Raw genomic sequence first — 20,139 nt, forward strand, 5'->3', positions numbered from 1 at the left:
GGGCCCTACCTTCTATAGATGACTCAGGTGGCTGAGCGGTTAAGGAATCGGGCTAGTAATCTGAAGGTTGCCAGTTCGATTCCCGGCCGCGCAAAATTACGTTGTGTCCTTGGGCAAGGCACTTCACCCTACTTGCCTCGGGGGAATGTCCCTGTACTTACTGTAAGTCGCTCTGGATAAGAGCGTATGCTAAATGACTAAATGTTAAATAGAACAAAATGATACCAAAGCTATGTATTAGAGCTACACGATTCTGGATAAATTGAGAATAAAATAGAGATCACGATTCTGAACAAAAAACAAAATAACATAATTTATTATGTTGCTGAAGTCTATTTAAAATGTTTAATTAATCTGAATTATAAAAATAAAAACTTGGTTTGAATGAATGATTCAATTACTCACTCAAATACTTAATTTGTTTCATGGCCGAATCTGCATTTTTGAAGGAATCTCCTGAATGAACGATTCAATGACAAATATTTTAAGTCATTATATCTGTGTGAATGTCTGGGTGAATACTCGATTCTGATTGGCTGCAGGGGTGTCCATTATCAGATGATAATGTACACCTACTAAGTAGTTCCAGCAAAACGGTCTTTTCACCGTTCTAAATTATTGCGCTGGCTACATAGTATCAAATAACTTATATTGACTATTATTCTTACATTTACATTTAGTAGACCCTCTTATCCAGCGGGAATCGAACCAGCAACCTTCTGATTGGTAGCCCGATTCTATAACCACTCAGCCATCTGACCCCCCATTCTTCTATACTCTTTGATAGTATGAGCCTGTACAAAGTGTCTGAAATAACTAGCTAACCATAACAACAGGGACAAAACCTCCGTTTACAATTTTGAAAGACTTTAACAAGCTAATATGTAATTACAACAATGAGTGACTTCAATATTTATTTTAACCTATTTGGAAAATGTTAGTTTTCTGAATTTACTGTGTCAGTGTCACGTAACCGCTCATCTCACATCCCATTCGCTATTCACCTCGCTAGTCAATCTACTTCAGACAGGCTGTGGCCAACACGACATGCCGATTATTTTGTTCGTAAAAATCTTGATTTGATTTGGGGAAAATGACATGGCTGGATAGCTGGCTAGTATTGTTGTTAAACATACTGTCAAATTATAATTACTGTTTGGAGAATATGTCAACTTTGATGCGATCATCTCACATCCATTTGCTATTCAACTCGCTACACAGGCTGCAGCCGTACTGTAGCCTAGTACTGGTATATGGCCGATACCTTGTTGAAAATCTTGATATTGATTTGGGGACAATGACATGGCTGTTTAGCTAGCTAGTCTTCTTGTCAAACATATTGTCAAATTATATTTACTGTTTGTCAACCGTACTCAAAGTTATTGCCTATGAATCTTGCCACTATAACTTAGCTTTCTGGCTAATAGCTCAGTCCTCTGCTGCGCGTGAACGTAAACGGGCGGGGCCCCCTACTGGACGCGGCCCATGAGCTGGAGCCCAGTCAAGCCCAATGGTAAGTCCGGCCTTGCCACTCCTCTAACTTAGCTTAAGCTCACTTTGCCCCTCCCCTGCCATGCTGTTATTTGTTGCCGGCATGCACGTGCAGTAACACGACTCGTCAGCACACTATACTAACAGTATTTTTGACAAAACTCTTTGTCCTGTGTTTTATGATGATCATAATAACAATGAACAATTAATGAAAGGAAAATTTACAAAATCATTCAATCATGAAAATTCACATTTTCAATTTTCATTCAAATGTTCATATTGATGATGCATACACTTCATAAATTATGAGGCATTGCTTTCCTGGACACGAAAGTAGATAAACTGCTTTTCTAAGTAAAAAGTATCGGTGTTGGTTTTGGCAATACTGGCCCTGTATTTACTTGGTATAGGATCGATACCACATTTTGCAGTATTGCACACCCCTATTGAGGCTGCAGAGTGAGACGATAGAGGATCCCTCTGGATCGAAGAGAGCTTGATCGACTGGTTGAGCCTGCCTGGTGTGTAATACTGTTCATTCACCAATCAGAGACTTTAACCCGCCCGCTGACTTTTGAGGAGGGACGACAGATTTATTTTGCTGTTTAGTTACACCGTGGATAAATTAAAGCATAAATAAATATGAACACATGAAAACGTACATCTATATATATACACACAAATACATGTAACATTTATATATTTAGTGTCTTATTTAATTTGTAATTTATACATTATGTATGTATAAATGTTGTATGTCAATTAGGCATTAAATTATATAATTAGTCATTTATTTAAGCTTTGTATTATATAATTATTTATTTATTCAAGTATTTAACCATTCAATTATTTAATTGGGTGTGCTCACGCCTTCGGCGAGCACAACCATTGTTCTCTCACATATATATTTATTCTTTATTATTGGGTGTGCTTTGCCTTCGGCAAGGGCACAGCCTTTGTTCTCTCTCATATATATTTATTCTTTTTTATTTATTTTCGCCCCCCTAAGGATCCCTCAATATTTGGACTACATAGACAAAGTCGGTGTCAAAAGTTTAGTCTTGGTAGCGATTGAGTTGCTTGTATTTTTATTTACGTTCCGTTGCACGGTTTAGGCTGAAATAACGTTTTGTGCCTTGTGTCAACAAAGGGAACTAACGTCACAACGTCAGCACACGTTAGCAACGATTCATGGATACGACGTGCATAAATGTGCTGTTGCACAGCGAGTATCGTATCATGCCGTGTATACTAGCAGCATCATACATGTACATTTAAGCAAATCAAGACAAGCATGTCCAGTAAGTAATGTCACATTAAATAATGTATTTAAACTCAAGCTTGTGTGGTGCGTCGCTGTCTTCAATGCCACAGCCTAAACTTTATGTCAAAAGAAACGTTTCTCATTTCCGGCGCATTCAAACAATCCCTTCAGTGAAGTTTGACTAGCAACAGCAGCTAGCTTGCTTGCTTGTAGCAAACTTCTTTTGAATTAGCCATTTCCCGCTAAATAAATGTCAAGCTTATTTACGTTTTTGGGGGCATATTTTCAGTTAGCAGATGGTACTGTTTGAATTGAGATTCCATCTGAAATACTGCCTGTGACAACGTTGTTACAATAGCTTGTTTCAAAGGGGGTTCTTAATGAATTATGCAATATGAGTAGGCTAAATGCTTTAAAATATCACTAGAAGGGAAAAACTTAAGGGGACGGACCCACCTGCAACCGACACAAGCAAAGAGAGAAAACCAGAGTAGCAGTGACGAGCAATGAAAAGGGACTTACTGCAGTCTCCACATGCCACTGACACATTATCGTCACACGTACATCATCTCAGTCTTAACTAATTACACTAATGTGTTTTGATATACCAGCAGAAAGAATGGCAGCTAAAGTAACAAACAATCAGTCAACATAAGAATGTTTTTCAGAAAAAGATCATGCTTAAGTAGCAGAAAGCTGTTTAGCTTTACATACAATAGCTATTCAGATGGCTAGCTCTGCACACAGTTAATACTTATCTAAAATGTAGAAATCATTTTCCAAATATAGCAGTCGTTACATACTTTGCCTCTAAACAGCATGGGCAATGTATTATTTGGCAGGCAAATAAAGAGGTGCCAGTGGTGGCACAAAGGAGCAGACAGTGCAGTAACCTGTATAGACCTGTGCCTGTGTTCTGCTCCTCTGTTTCACCAACTGTCTCTTTAGGAGGGGATCCCTCACTGAATTGCATCCCAGTTTTTCTGGGAGTTTTTCCTTGTCTTCCTTGAGGGTTTAGGTTGGTTGAGGGGCAGTTCTATGGGCGTATGTGAAGCCCTCTGTAACATTGCTTGTAAAAAGGGCTATACAAATACATTTTGATTTGATTTTGATATAGACCAGGGTCATGGTGATTAAAATACACCTGAAGATAAGTAGAAAAACTTAAATAATGTGGTTTGCCAATGTGGTGAGAATGCTGCTGTTCTCAAAACACTGTGCCTGTGATACAGTCGGTGATTAAGATGCCAGTGAAACACACAAATACAGATTACTTGAACTATATATTCACAGTGACCGTGATAAAATTGGTGGCACACAGATTCTTTGAATTATAGATAGGGCACAGTGCCCACGATGTCGGTGACATACAGATTTCTGGAATTATAGATAACTGTGCCCGTGATGCAAATGGTGGTGACAGTGCTTCTCAATGGCTTTGGTACTTATACTGTATACCGTATTTCTTCGAATAAACGCCGCAGCGTTTATTAAATAACGTTCATTTTTGGTGCGGCATTTATTCGGGGGCGGCGTTTATTCTAGGGCAGCGTTTAATTAGTAAGACAGATTTTCTGAATTGTAGCTGCAGTGCAGCCATAGACAACTTTGTTGCTGGCATTGTGATAAATGAATCATGCAGCTAAAAACACAGGTTTCATTTACTACCCTGACATCCTTGTCTATTCTTTGTTTGTCTATGAGTGCGCCAACTCCCTTTCTCATTGGCTATCAATTAGGTGTGCGTTGGTAGTACAACTGTCTCAAATACAAGTGTTCTACATTGTGTAGAAATCTGAAGCAGCAAGCCGAAACGTTCATACATGTTAGCTTTCAAACAGAAAGCTGTGCAGAAAGTTATGTACATGTGTAATAAATACTGGGGTTGAATTTAACCAATTAAATAGTGCTGTCAAACGATTAAAATATTTTATCGCGATTAATCGCATTAATGTCATAGTTAACTCGTGATTAATCGCAATTAATCGCACATTTTTCTCTATTCTAAATGTCCCTTGATTTCTTTTTGTCACATTATTTTTTCTCATTTTAATGCTCTTATCAACATGGAAAAGTGAATCGGATTGCTTGGTGCAAATGTTTTTTATTGAAAACAACTTTGCAATCGCCTGGCTTTGACGAGGGGGCGGAGAATTCGCATCAGCTGTGTGCTTGGCCATCAAGTGGTATTTCAGACTGGACATGCTGCGATGATAACTCAGTTCACAACGACAAAACACACAGATCACTTTGGTCTTGTCAATGTAACCATTTAGCAACTTTTTTAAAGTAAACTTTCCATTCAGAATCTTATTGGCATCCATTTCGGCGTCTTGCGCTTGCCATCCACTCAAAACGTAACGTTATCCTACTACTCTTTAGCCGGCTCGCAAGCCCAAACAAGTGTGTGTGGCGTGCCTGTTGTTTTGTTTCCGGTCTAGCTAGATCCGGTGTGGTGTTGTAGTTTTCTAACGTCAGTAGTTGTTGCAACAGCATGTGAAAAAAACGAAGAAAAGAACGTTAATCTTGCGCTAAAAAAATTGACGCAGTTAAAATGGGTTTGTATTACCGCCGTTAATAACGCGTTTAACTGACAGCACTACAATTAAATAATAATTTTCATTTTTTTGGTGCAGCGTTTATTCGAGGGTGGCATTTATTACACAACGTTCATTTTTGGTGCGGCGTTTATTCGAGGGCTGCGTTCATTCGAGGAGGGCGGCGTTTATTCGAAGAAATACGGTATTTCTCAATTGAAAATATGTCACCCTCTAAAGTACTTGTTCAACCTCCACATCATCAATTCTAGTCAAATTGCCAATGCTCTGGTACATATTGTCTTTTTCTTAGCTAGCTAGTATTTCATCAGTAACATCGTCTTGGATTTACAGTACCAGTCAAAAGTTTGGACACATTTTCCTATTCAATTGATATTTGTTGCGCATGCTTTCTTTCTCAAACACAAGTGCGTGTACCAAGGTTTTTTTCATGGAGACAACCCTAAACCATCATTTATTGTTGTGGAGGGAGTTAGCAAGATTAAACTGGGAAGGGAAAAGATGCCAGGAGGAACAGAAAAAGCCAGATAAAAAAAGAAAGATCTGTCACTTCATAAATCTAGGTTCCTGCAAAGGTGGGAAAAATATGTTTTCTCAAATGCCCTGAATCTTTCAGGTAAAAATTTGGGTCGTAATTTCCCGAAAATATAACAATATGAGTCCAACGTAATGTTTATATTACATAAAGCTCCAAAAATTATTTTGCACTGAAATTAATGCAAAAAATCTCGCTCGCTCGCATTAATGTGAAGTTCCGATTTCAGCTCACTTAAAAACCTTGACTAGGTCCTAGGTTCGGGTTAAGCCCCGAATGTTCAACGTATGGCTCGGCCCCTGGTGGGGATGGGCTGGTTTTGGCCATTACACTCCCGGGCTGAAAATGGGTCCCACTCTGGCCCTGATAGTATTTATATAATATATATATATATATAATTGCGCAGCTCCCCCTGTCAATGATCTAGCACACCCTCAGCTTTTTCATTATATTCTCTGCATTAAATTCTCTGGCACCGCCCCTGCATGCATGCACCATCCAGGTACCTTGTTATAAAATATATATAGCCTAATATACATACATACACATACATATATACAGTATATTTCTGATTAGTGGTGCAACGGACCAAAACTGTTGATCCGATCCAGTTGAGTCACAGATCAGATCATTTTTTGGATCAACAAAAAAAAGAGGCAAATATACCTGCTCTCCATTTAGTATAATTTTATTATTAATAATAATTTTCACCAGAGAACCATTGATTACCTAACCGCCTATAAGTAGCCTAGGAAAAACTGGCTGCACCGTGAACAAAATCAAATCACATCACGCATGACGTGCCCACAACTGAACTGGAATCTTAGGTAAACAAGAACAAATTATGAGTATTTATTGATCCTAAACATGTTGTTTATTATTTTGATTATTTTTCTTCAACACGTTTTGTAATATGCAAGAAATTTAAAACAGTAAAATGTCCCCCAGTGGCTATAAATTTCGATAGGTGTAAACCAAGCCCTGGGGATTCTTCTCTGCCTTTGAAAAAATGAAAGCTCAAACGCTCGGTTTGAAAATCCTCTCCTTGTGACGTCACAAGGAGGAAGGTTACCTCCCCTCTCTCTGCTTTGCCCGCCCAGAGAATCTGGCCTGCCCATAAGAAACTGAGGACCGTGCAAGTGTTTTTATCCTCCAGAGACATCATGGCTTGCAAACGAACAAGCATTACATTTGCTCAGTTTGGATGTACAAAGGAAAACAAAAGTATTTTACAGTTCCTTCATCCGAGCCTCTGAAGACCTAGTGTCTTCATTTTATTTTCTCTGGAAATGCGCCGACACAACCTCCCAAAGTTTTGTATGTCTGCACCAAACATTTCAGCCATGATCTGTTTCCTCAACTTGAGCCAATACAAAGCTGGCCTTGCTGAAATTAAATTTTTAATCAGTATTAACTCTCCTTGGTCCAGCTACAAACGTCGGACAAGTAAGTTAACTAACACTATATCATTTTGTTGCTTTTCTGTATATGGTTACCTAGCTTGCTACCCTTATGTGGCTGTAACATTAGCTCTGCAGCTAACAGCTAAGTTACTGTCGCTAATGTGAAGGTAGATAGCATCAAGTATGTGTGTGAATACACACGCTGTAACGCGAGTGTTGTACACTTCTTTGTTATTTGGATAACCGTTCTGCTATTGGTGTTAGGGCGCGCGCGATATCCGCCTTTCCCCTCATTGAAATGGCTATGAGTGTGCACCTCTGCAAACCAGGGTGATCAGAATTTGCAAATTCGAGGCATCTTACAGCAAGGGGCTACGAGCCATTGCGATACATCCATTGTAAACATTAGCGCATGGTGCCACCTCTCTCCTCCTCATTAGCATTTAAAGCTACAGACACAGAAACAGCGCGTCTTGAGGAAAGCTCATTGTGGGACTGCTTGTAGTGGCTGTAATTGTGCACCAAGGCTGAATTTCGGAGAGACTTCAGATACAGTATTAGGGGACCACTAAGGCCTATATAAAAGCATCCAAAAAAGCATGTCATGTGACCTTTAAGTTTGACCTGTTACTAGGTCCCTCCAAAGCTATCATCAGATCTATTGGCCACATCAGTGTGGCTTCATCACCTTCCAAGATTATTGAATAGGACACAGGTCCTATTTTTTTTACGTTTTTTACCTTGTTTCTGCGTTTTCTACAGTAATTTCCCCATATTATGTTAGGTTCTTTTGTCAATCTTTACAACAAAATATATTTTAAAATACAGTTTTTATGTCCTTCTAGTCTGGGTTTTCCACACTCACCTTCATGTCAGAAGTCTCATTTTCCAACTTCGACAAGTGGTTGGTGTTGTCCTCCAGCTCCCTCCGCAAATGGAAATTCTCTTTCCGGAGTGCCTCTACCTGGTGGGCTAGCTGGTCATAGGAAGCCACAGAGTTGGCCATCTTTAGGACCTTTGGAGAATAGAAGGTCTGGAGGTTAGCTAACAACCAGCAGACAGGTAGAAATGAACATAATTAATTATTAATATTTGTCATTAGCAAAACTAAAAAATTTAAATTAAAAAAGTTACTTACGAATTATCATAAAATTATATAAAGGTCACCCAGTGTTTTGTAACCTGTTTAACTGTCAGTCTTGTGATGTGTAATGTTTGCTTTACAAAGATATCCACACCGAAGACCAAAAGCTTCTGAGGTAAGGATAATAGAATAAGAAATCAAATCGAAGTTAAATGACGTTGTGTCCTTGGGCAAGGCACTTCACTACATGCCTCGGGGGTATGTCCCTGTACTTACTGTAAGTCGCTCTGGATAAGAGCGTCTGCTAAATGACTAAATGTAAATGTGATGTAATGTAATTATTATTATATACAGTATGTATTACGTAACCGGTGTAGTTCGGTAAACTCTAGGGCTGTCCCCGACTAAGATTTTCTTTGGTCGACCAAGACTCGACTAAAACGTCTGAAAATCGACTAATCGAAATTTGAAACGCTTTTTTTTCACCAAAAAAAAAAGTACATTTTCCCGATCTGACTCAATGGCTGCTGGACATTGCAGATTCAGCCGCTAATAGCCTACTAATAATAAGACTCGTATCACCAGTCCTGTTGTAACCGAATGCCGATGGTATTTAGTATCTCTTACAATGTACTACAAATTAAAAATATTGTTTGTTTAACCCTCGTGCTGCCTTCGGGTCACATGACCCAAAGGTTCACAACGAACCATCGTTGTGTTTACCCAATTTCACCCAATACAAAAACAAATACAAATAATTTTCTTTTAACCATTGCAATGTGGGGGGTCTGAGACAGCCCGACAGTTAAAAGAAAATGCTTCACTTTGTTTTTGTATGAGGTAAATTTGTCGCAATACGACAGTGGGTCACAATGACTGATGGGTCAGAATGACCCGAAGATAACACAAGGGTTAACATGCAAATCATCAGAGCGCGCTTATCACCAGGGATTTCCCCGATTAAGATTTTCTTTGGTCGACCAAAACTCGACTAAAACGTCTGAAAATCGACTAATCGAAATTTGAAACGCTTTTTTCCCGATCTGACTCAATGGCTGCTGGACATTGCAGATTCAGCCGCTAATAGCCTACTAATAATAAGACTTGTATCACCAGTCCTGTTGTAACCGAATGCCGATGGTATTTAGTATCTCTTACAATGTACTACAAATAAAAAATATTGTTTGTTTAACATGCAAATCATCAGAGCGCGCTTATCACTGCCTGAAAACTTGCAGCATGCGAACTTACGTAGCTAGAAGCTGAGTGGGGAACGGTGCAACAGAGAAAGATGTTGTTGTCTTGGCCGGAGAAGATAATGTCATTGGATTTGGATGTGATTCTTATAATAGGCATATTCATTTTTCTACTATGAAACTATATGAAAAATAAACCGTTGTTGGCAGAGTTTGCATGTTTGCAACGTTTTTCGAGTCACCCAGTACTTTGTAAATGTAAAGGTACTTTAATGAAATGCTGCCATACCACAGATTTCTTTGTCATTTTGACTAATAACACCGACAAAGTAGGCTATGGCAGAGTTTGTAGTTCGGCAGCCAATTGTGCTCGTGCCATGTGCAAAATACCAAACCAAAACAAAGCGCAGATTAACGAAAGGGAAAACAGTAACACCTTTTCTTTTAAATTATATATTTTTTGAGTTGCTTTATTTGTCTTAAATAATATAATATACAATTTCTGTAGAACATTTAGTTAATTCAGCAATGATGACAATAGCGGGAATTAGGGGTGGGCGATATGGCCAAAATCTTCTATCACGGTATGAGTCATTTTATATCACGGTTACGGTATATATCACGGTATAGTAATTGTTCTGTAAATTCAATTAAGAAATGGTACAAAATAACCATACCATACTTCATCATCACACTCGATTATTTATTACAAACAAAAACAACTGCCTCACATGAGACAACACTTGAGTTAAAAACAAAAGACTCCAAAAAGTTACGAGTACGAGCGTTCCGATTGGCTGATGCGCAGTCATGCCATCCGCGTGGTGACCTACTCACAGCTCAATATGGATCCGTAATGCCCTCCGACGAAAATTTCAAAATGAGCGAAAGCGATCAGTCTGAGTTTTACTATCCATATCTAACTTCGGTTTCGGCGTATCAACCTCGTTAAAGCTTGGTCGATATGTTAAAGCCCCGGCATGACCTCACTCTCAGTTAGTAAGTAGTTAGCCTTCACTAGTCATCCTAGATCAAGAATGCTAGCAACGCCACCAGTGTAATTTTACAACAATAATTTTACAGCACGAGACATAAAACTTGAACAACAAATCGAATTGGTTACCTGCAGAATGGGTCATCAAATATATAATTAATTAGGGTCGGCATGAATGTGGTCCGCTTAGACAAAATACACTCTGTTCCGTCAGACCAACGCAAATGTGCTTCAAGGTCAAACGAAAATAGCAAATCAAATAAACGTTAAACTACAATTCTAAATATCGCAAGAATGCGATTTATATGATGGCTTATATACAATACAACAACCAGACATTTAATTGACACGTGTAATACAAAAATATAGTATAAAAGTATACCGCGGTTGAAACGGTATAGCCAAATCTCTCCCGGTACACACATTTCTACCGTCACACGGTATATACCGTCATACCGCCCAGCCCTAGCGGGAATCAGATCTCACACTACCATACGGCAGCTCGACTAAAAAAATCTTAGTCGACCAAGAGCATATCGACCAGAAAATCGACTAGTCGACTGAGTGGGGACAGCCCTAGTAAACTCCTCAAGTATGCACAGTATGAGCAAGGGAAAAGCTAGCTTTTCGTAGCTGGTAAGGAGTCGCGTTTGCAAGTCAGAGGTCTGTCTGTGCAGAGCTGTCTGTGTTGCTAAACAAGTCTCAGAGGACTTCATTGGCTTACACAACATGTTCATAGTGAAATATTCGAAAATTGCAGATAATGAGCCAGCTGAGCCTTGTATCGTGAAAGGTTTGTTAACATAATGTAGCTACTGTAGCAATGCACTATTGCTGTTGAGCAATACAGTCCAAGCTAGCACCACTAAAGCTTAGTGTAACTAGAGAGGTAGCCAGCAATTTTTTTAATGATCATAATCAGAATGGGCTTTATTGGGTGTGCTTTCCTTCGGCAAGAGCACAACCTTTGTTCTCTCTCATCAGAATCAGAATCAGGTTTATTCGCCATGTATGTTATACAAACACGGAATTTACTGTGGCAGGGAGGTGCAAAACACTAAACATATACAGATCTTAAATTAAGTAAAAGTACATAAGTTTAACTATTTCTAAGAACTAAACAATCTAAGAATACAACAATTTAAATATAAAATAATATATATATAAAAATAAGAATAATGAGCAGCTAGATGGTCAACATAGTGCAGTCGGATACTGAGATAAAGTGGCTTATGCATACTGAATTGCCATTAGATGGACTTAAATAAGTGAATGAATGTCAATGGGAGTCCTTGGCCTTGTTGAAGAGGCCAGTAGCAGATGGAAAGAAACTGTTCTTATGGCGTGAGGTTTTGGTCCTGATGGACCGCAGCCTTCTGCCAGAGGGGAGTAGCTGGAACAGGGAGTGACCAGGGTGGGAGGGGTCGGCCACAATCTTCCTCGCACGCCTCAGGGTCCTCGAGGTGTGCAGGTCCTCGAGGGTAGGCAGATTGCAGCCGATCACCTTCTCAGCAGTGCGGATGATACGCTGCAGTCTGCTCTTGTCCTTGGCAGTGGCAGCAGCGTACCAGACGGTGATGGAAGAGGTGAGGATGGACTCAATGATGGCTGTGTAGAAGTGCACCATCATTGTCTTTGGCAGGTTGAATTTCTTCAGCTGCCGTAGGAAGTACATCCTCTGTTGTGCTTTTTTGGTGAGGGAGCTAATGTTCAGTTCCCACTTGAGGTCCTGGGAGAGGATGGTGCCCAGGAAGCGGAAGGACTCCACAGTGTTGACTGGGGAGTGTGATGGCATTTTTTGATATAGTTACTAAGAGTGTATTTTTAATAGACTGAGGTTGTGTTTAAACAAATGGATGTTGCAGTTGGTCTTAAGGTATTTATTGTGTTGGTTTATGATGCCTGATTGAGAAGCTAGGGGCACGGAGGTTGGGGGATGTTTGAGTTCTGTGGCCTAAAGGGAGAAGGGTAGATGGATCAGTTGATCTAGCAGCTCTGACCTTTTGGCCAAGGAGATTGTGTCCTGTGTCCTGTTTGTGTTTCATTAAGGGTATCCTTACTGTCCCCATTTAGAGAAAGAGCTGTGACATCAAAAGACTTTGGTATCTTGACCTGGGGGGTTATATTGTCTTAACTGTCACTGACCAGTGTTAACCAATCACAGAGACCACTGCATTGATGAATTGATCATTTATTAGGGCATCTGTTTTAAGTGTATAAAAGCACAAGCTTTATGATTGTTCTTCATCACTCTTGCGAACGACCTGTGGCTAGCACCTCCTTCGTAATGACTGATCAGCAAAGCTTTGTTTAATATTACGTAATTGTATTATCTAAATAAATTGTATTAAAACCACATCTCTTGATTACTCAGATCTACACAGTGCCACTTGAATTTCCACCTTTACATTTGGTGGCCGAGTACGGGGATCCTCGATTGGTCTACGGCGTTCAGCAGGCAGCTCCCCTCGGCGAATTGATCTTCCGGCAAAAAGATCCTTCCGCCATGCGTGAGACAGCAGGGCCAGGGGGGGCGCCCGTTGGACGTTTTGTGGCTGACGCGGGATCTTCAAAGGAACCGGTGAGATATTCTTTTTGGTCACTGTGTGATATTGAATTGTCTAAATGTGTGTTTTTTAGGCTATTGTCAATAATTCGGTTAAGTAATTGGGCAGAGGTAAAACTGTCCTGTACGTGTAAAGTCGTACGAATTAATAAGGTACGGTTGTTGAACCTGTCTTTTACGTGAAAGTCGTAAAAAAACGTCTGCAGAAGTGTGTCGACGGACACACATAGAGGTAGTGTTGTTGACGAACAAACACATAGAGGGAGATAAATTCACATGTTATATCGTGTTATGTGTCTTTTTGAGACCCTAAGGATTAGAATATGTTGGGTTAGTGATAGTTTGAGAAATTATATTGGCATTGGTGGTCATAACAGTTCTTATTTATTAACGGCCTAAACGTGATTCTAAGTCCCGAGAGAAAAGTATACTAGTGAGGTAATCAGCTGAGTGTTTACAAAGGGTTTGAGTCCCTGAAGGTGGAGAACAAAAAAAAAAGAAAAGTTAGGATGTATCCTGAGGGATTTCCAAAACAAAGGTTTGAGTTTTTTACACACGTGTTCATTTTTTGTTTTAATTGCAAGTTATGTTTTTTTAAGTTAAAAGAAGTATGAGTAACTAATGGTGTCTACTATTCAAGCTATATACAAATTACAAAAATCAAAATTTTAATTAATTTTCGGTTTGAATATTTGTAATTTATGATTGTGCAGTTATTTTCATTGAAAGTTGTGAAGTCGGAATTTAATTGTTTTTAGAAAAGAAAAGGGGTAATTGTGTCTTTATTTTCCGTCGTTGGTTGTCGTTTATGGATTGTAATTCAAAAAAAATGAATGGTCTGGAGGCAGAATTGACCTGTCCAAACATCGATTACATGAAACAAAAGTATGGTAACGATAGTTTATTGCAAATGCAAATATGGATTGATAAATGTGGATTTTCGAGTGTGGGGTCGTTTTGTTTTAAGGACCTTATTGAATTGCGAAATAGGTTTGTGGAGAGAAATAGATACACGATTTTTGAGAAAATAATTGATTTTAGCCTGATTGGAGAGCTTTTTCTGATTGGATGGAGATAGGTAGAGAGATAAAGAAATATTAGGACAGAATAGTGTGGGGAATTTTTCGTCTATTTCCCCACAGATTCACGATTGAGATTTTCTGGCTGTTCCGCAAACAAATTTCGCCGTGGTTCATCCGCAGTTTTGCGGCAGGATGCGCAGGCGCATGAGGTTTTGCGGGAATGCGAGAACAGAATACGAACAGGTCAGACATTTGCCATTTCTCTATCTTCTGACAGCCGGTTATATCTAGGACAAGTCAAGAAAGTAGGATCCTCGAATTTGTTTATAGATTTGCTTTGGATTCCCGCAAAGATTGCGGCTTGTGCTTTGACTTGCAATTGCCTATACTTATTGTTTGGAATAAATAATGTTGTGGGCTATGTTGGTCAAAGCTAATGCAGAGCGTGTTGACATGCTGTTGAAAAACATGTAGGCCAACACGAATTGCTAGGTATGGTCAATCCAAAATGTGTGCTTTAATTGTGGGAATTTGAGCAAAATGTACGTGAATGTCCGGAAATGTGTCATCACTGTTGAAAGTTTTCTGGAAATTGTGGGCGAACTCTCAAATCAGAGGGGTTCGTGACCGGAAGTTGAGTTCCGAACTGGTGGCGTACAATGTTTATCGGTTATGACACTGTTGGTAGAGGAGAGACGATTGACTTGTTATATTGTTTTACAACTCTGTGTTAACCGTTATGTATTTGATGTTAGACTTTACATCGGTCTGATTACCGCCAGAAGGCATTTGTTTTTGAAGACGGAGACATTCTGTTTTGAAAATGCTAATGTTAATTCTTTGACTGAATTCTCCACTTGAAAAGAGGCGCATGCGCTTGAGCTTAGCGGAAGTTGATTCTTTCAGTGACGCTCATTCTGCGTGCAGTGGCCCACACCCGTCATGAGTGCAAAAAAAAAAAAAAAAAAACTAATTTTATAGAGAATTTGACGTTGAATTGAGAAATATATTGGTTGGAAAACAGATGTGTGTTTCTGTTTCTTTGTCAAACTTAAGAAAATATTGTGAGTTGCCATACTCTTGATTTGGAAATTATGTACAGACCGATTTTCTATATTATGAGCTTGATTCGATATTGAATAATGCGCTGGAAATTCGTTTTTTTGGGTAGGATAATTGGTAAAAGCCATTTTTGGCAACAAAAGCGGTATTCATTTTAAGAATTACAATCCCGGGGTTATTGAAACTTTTATAGAAAGTTATGTGTTCAAACGGAAATGTTATGTTGTTTAAGGAATATTTTTGTTTATGTCTGGAAATGTTCGATGGTTTTTTATTTTTTATTTTGTGGGCGTTCACAGATGTTACTGTTGTTTAAAGAAATAATGTACAGGGTTATGAAGAAGGGATTAGAAAGATTGAGCCAGTCCGAGGGACTGAAGTGTATACAAGGGGAACTAGTTCGAGAGACTGAATTGCGATTGTTGTTGAGGGCAAAGGTGCTACATATGTGTGTTTATTGCTGCTGAGATGATTTGTTGAAATGTGTTGGGTTTGGTAGTATTCATATTTACCTATTTAAATGGACTTGAAGTTGAAGCTTTGTCCAACCAGAATGCTAATATATAGGTAAACTGTCATTCTCTGACGAGTGATATTAGGTGCATATGTAGATTTCGGAGCCTAATTTTTGATGTTGAAATTAAAATTGTACTAATGGTTGATAGAATTGTAAAGGTTGTAATTGTAAAGAAAATCCAGGCTGTGACTTTGTTGGCTAATGGCTAATGGTGAAAACGTGGAGGAAGTGCATTTTGCTCTGTCCTGAGACAAAGGAGAGTCCAGGAAGTTGAATTTGCAACTATGGCAACGACATTAGCTAACAAACTAACAGACCGACAGGCGGGTACAGGCTAGTAAAGGAATTGCAGCTTGATATTTGAGATCCAGGATGAGTAACCGCCTGACGCATGCGCAGATGGAAATTGAGAAATTGACTAAGACGAAAATTTAGAGAAATAGATAAATTTGGAGCGAATTTTACATATTAATTTGGTTATTTTTGAAATATGTTGGGTGATGAGTATTTTGAGACATTTGCTAACAAGGTTTTTGTTTGTTTGAGGACATTTTAAATGAGTTTCAGAAATTCCGAGGAAAGGTGGGGGCTAAAAAAAAGAGAGTCCCGTTACGTTGAGTTTTACAAAGGTGACCCCAGAGGGTGTAATTCTGCATAATTATGTGAGTATTAACGGTGAGAGATGTGTCCGTTTAGATGAATTCGAAGTTTGGTGGTTAACGAATGTATGATTAACATTTGTTCTACTTCCTAGCCAAACAGGGAGGTAGAAGCCTTTCAGACCAGAACTTGTATTTACGAGCGGAAAATCTGTGGTGTGTGATGGTATCCATAAAAAATGCAGAAATTGGACCCCTGGTTCATAAATTAGTTCTAATTGGATTGGAAAAGTTATACTTTAGCAAAATTAAGTGAATAGATGGTAAACGCCAACCATCTGTGTTGTTTAAAAGAAAAAAAAGGTTGAGAGTTTTTGCTTTGTTCCAGCCTTTCTTTGTACTAGCCTTTCTTTACCAGATTCTCCTGACGACTAATCCAGCGGTTAAGATTGGAAGGAAGAGCAACGTGGATACACGCTAACCATTGTAAGCGTGCACCTTGTCTGGAGACGGAAACAGAGGATACGCGTTCTGCGTAGTACCAAGGACATTTCCGAGCTGTACGCAAAGTGCAGTGTCGTTGAAAGTTGCCCTGAGCAATTTGATCGTCGTTTGTAATTGGTTCGACTCGACTACACTGACTGAAAGAAGTTTGCCTACAGCCAACTGAAGATGGCATCCGTTCCAACAACCTGGACTTTGTGGTATACGGGGTACAATGGGTTTTGTCTTGGGAATGGCATTTCTTATTGTGTTTCCAAGGTTCTAATGATATTATGACGACAAATGTAATGACTTCAATTGTTTCACCAGTAATGAGGCAGCTGTTAAAAAGAGATGTGCCTACGAAGTTTAAAGCTAGAAATCAGGTAGCTGCAGGATTAGAATGATGTTTTTGCGTACGGCTAGCAAAATGTGGATTGTATTAATTATACATACTATAATCAGAAACGTTTTCTTAATTACATGGTGGATACGATTTCTGGGTTAGAGAACAAGGGCTAAGACTTTTTCAATTCAGATGGTGAACTATAGTCCTTTAGAGAATTCTGACTGGATTTAAGGATGAAGAGGCTACTGTGAGTGATATGTAATTCTCTTGTTATTTTTGGGGTTATGTTTTGATTAAAGGGGGTTACGTTATTTTCTTGCCTCCATATCTGTGTGGATGTTTTATGTTATTTTTGTATGCTTATGCTTTTGTATGCCTATGTTGTTTCTAAAAAAAAAGTAAGGAATGTGATGGCATTTTTTGATATAGTTACTAAGAGTGTATTTTTAATAGACTGAGGTTGTGTTTAAACAAATGGATGTTGCAGTTGGTCTTAAGGTATTTATGGTGTTGGTTTATGATGCCTGATTGAGAAGCTAGGGGCACGGAGGTTGGGGGATGTTTGAGTTCTGTGGCCTAAAGGGAGAAGGGTAGATGGATCAGTTGATCTAGCAGCTCTGACCTTTTGGCCAAGGAGATTGTGTCCTGTGTCCTGTTTGTGTTTCATTAAGGGTATCCTTACTGTCCCCATTTAGAGAAAGAGCCGTGACATCAAAAGACTTTGGTATCTTGACCTGGGGGGTTATATTGTCTTAACTGTCACTGACCAGTGTTAACCAATCACAGAGACCACTGCATTGATGAATTGATCATTTATTAGGGCATCTGTTTTAAGTGTATAAAAGCACAAGCTTTATGATTGTTCTTCATCACTCTTGCAAACGACCTGTGGCTAGCACCTCCTTCGTAATGACTGATCAGCAAAGCTTTGTTTAATATTACGTAATTGTATTATCTAAATAAATTGTATTAAAACCACATCTCTTGACTACTCAGATCTACACAGTGCCACTTGAATTTCCACCTTTACAGGAGTCGCACAGGGTGATGGTGGTGAGTGGGGCTGTATTCTTCCTGAAGTCCACAACCACCTCCACTGTCTTAAGAGCATTGAGCTCCAAGTTGTTCTGGCTACACCAGGTCACCAGGTTGTCAGCTTCCCACCTATAGTCAGACTCATCCCCGTCAGAGATGAGCCCAATGAGGGTGACTCAGACGGATGACTGGAGGTGCAGCTGTTGGTGTACAGGGAGAAGAGCAGAGGGGAAAGGACGCAGCCCTGAGGAGATCCGGTGCTGATGGACCGGGAGTCAGAGACTTGTGTTCCCAACTTAACGCACTGCTTCCTGTCAGACAGGAAGTCTGTGATCCACCTGCAGGTGGAGTCGGGCACGTTCAGCTGGGAGAGCTTGTCCTGAAGCAGGGCAGGGATGATGGTGTTGAAGGCAGAGCTGAAGTCCACAAACAGGATCCTGGCATAGGATGCTGGGGAGTCCAGGTGCTGTAGGGTGAAGTGGAGGGCCATGTTAACGGCGTCATCCACAGATCTGTTGGCTCTGTAGGCAAACTGCAGTGGGTCCAGGAAAGGGTCTGTGATGGCTTTGAGGTGTGCCAGCACAAGGCGCTCAAAAAACTTAATTACCACAGAGGATAGGGCGACGGGTCTGTAGTCATTGAGTCCTGTTGGCCTTGGCTTTTTGGGCACAGGGATGATGGTGGAGGACTTGAGACAGGCTGGCACATGGCATGTCTCCAGGGAGGTGTTAAAGATGTAGGTGAACACTGGAGACAGCTGCTCAGCGCAGTGATTGAGGGTGGCAGGAGAGTCCGGCCCAGCTGCTTTGCGGGGGTTCTGCCTCTTGAAAAGTCTGTTAACTTCACCCTCCTGAATGGAGAGAGTTGTCACTGTAGAGGGGGTGAGGGAGGAGGCCCCGTGGGTGGGAAGGGGTAGATCAGGACAGTCCAATTGTCTTTCAAATCTACAGTAGAACTCGTTCAGGTCGTTGGCCAGGCGGGAGTCGTTATTGGAGTGGGGGGCTCTCGGCTTGTAGTTGGTGATCTGGAGTTCTTCGACTCCTTGAATCTGTCTCTATCCCCACTCCGAAATGCTTCCTCCTTCTCTGACCTCAACCTTCTGAGCTCTGCTGAGAACCAGGGCTTGTCGTTGTTGAAGTTCACCCAGGTGCGTGTTGGAATACAGCAGTCCTCACAGAAGCTGATGTATGATGTCACAGCCTCTGTGAGTTCATCCAGACTATTGGTAGCAGTCGTGAACATATCCCAGTCAGTACAGTCCAAGCACGCCCGCAGATCCTCCATAGCCTCACTGGTCCACTGTTTTGATGTCCTCACAACAGGTTTACAGAGCTTTAATTTATGCCTGTATGCAGGAATCAGATGGACCATGGTATGGTCAGAGTGACCCAGTGCTGGACGAGGGACGGCATGGTAGGCTCTACTGACTGTAGTGTAGCAGTGATCCAGAGTGTTCTCTTCTCTGGTTGGGCATTTGATGAATTGTCTGTATTTAGGGAGTTTGTGGCTGAGATTACCTTTGTTAAAGTCGCCGAGTACGATAACAAGGGAATCCGGGTTTGCTCGCTCCACACTCAGAATCTGGTCGGCGAGCATGCGTTGGGCCTCTTTATATGTTGCCATGTAAGTTCACACAAACAAGGAATTTTCTGTGGCAGGAACGCGTACGATAAACATATACGAATCTTAAATATAAAAAGTAGAAAGTAGGTTAGATCAATATATGTTGTTAGGGATGAACTTTAGACAAAATACAGCAGGAAGAATAAACCAGGAAACCTGTCAATGTTAGCTAGCTGGTTACTCATATGCTGAAAAACAATGTCATGTCATGTAGCTGCAATAAACTTACCTAGCCATGGCATTTATGATGAATTGTGAGCTAACCAGCCAGTGGGTAGTGTATTGAACACAAGACTCATGCAAAGTTTCAAGTTAGGCAAAAACATTTTGAAGGAGAGGGGTACTGTTTTTCACGTGC

The 20,139-nt window shown here is 40.2% G+C and overlaps 1 protein-coding gene and 1 long non-coding RNA gene across 2 annotated transcripts in view; both read right to left on the reverse strand.

Moving 5' to 3' along the window:
• The window catches only part of LOC134012989 (uncharacterized), a 354,410-nt gene that overhangs the window by 141,837 nt on the left and 192,434 nt on the right, over positions 1 to 20,139 (reverse strand). The window lies entirely within an intron of this gene.
• Positions 1 to 20,139, reverse strand: part of apc2 (APC regulator of WNT signaling pathway 2) — a 70,801-nt gene that overhangs the window by 48,575 nt on the left and 2,087 nt on the right. The window contains exon 2 of the mRNA XM_062452810.1: positions 8,117 to 8,266. Within this exon, the coding sequence (XP_062308794.1) occupies positions 8,117 to 8,257 (141 nt within the window). The 5' untranslated portion in view covers positions 8,258 to 8,266. The remainder of the gene's footprint in view (positions 1 to 8,116; positions 8,267 to 20,139) is intronic.

Source organism: Osmerus eperlanus, chromosome 26 (assembly GCF_963692335.1).
Source record: "Osmerus eperlanus chromosome 26, fOsmEpe2.1, whole genome shotgun sequence".
Taxonomy (NCBI): Eukaryota; Metazoa; Chordata; class Actinopteri; order Osmeriformes; family Osmeridae; genus Osmerus; species Osmerus eperlanus.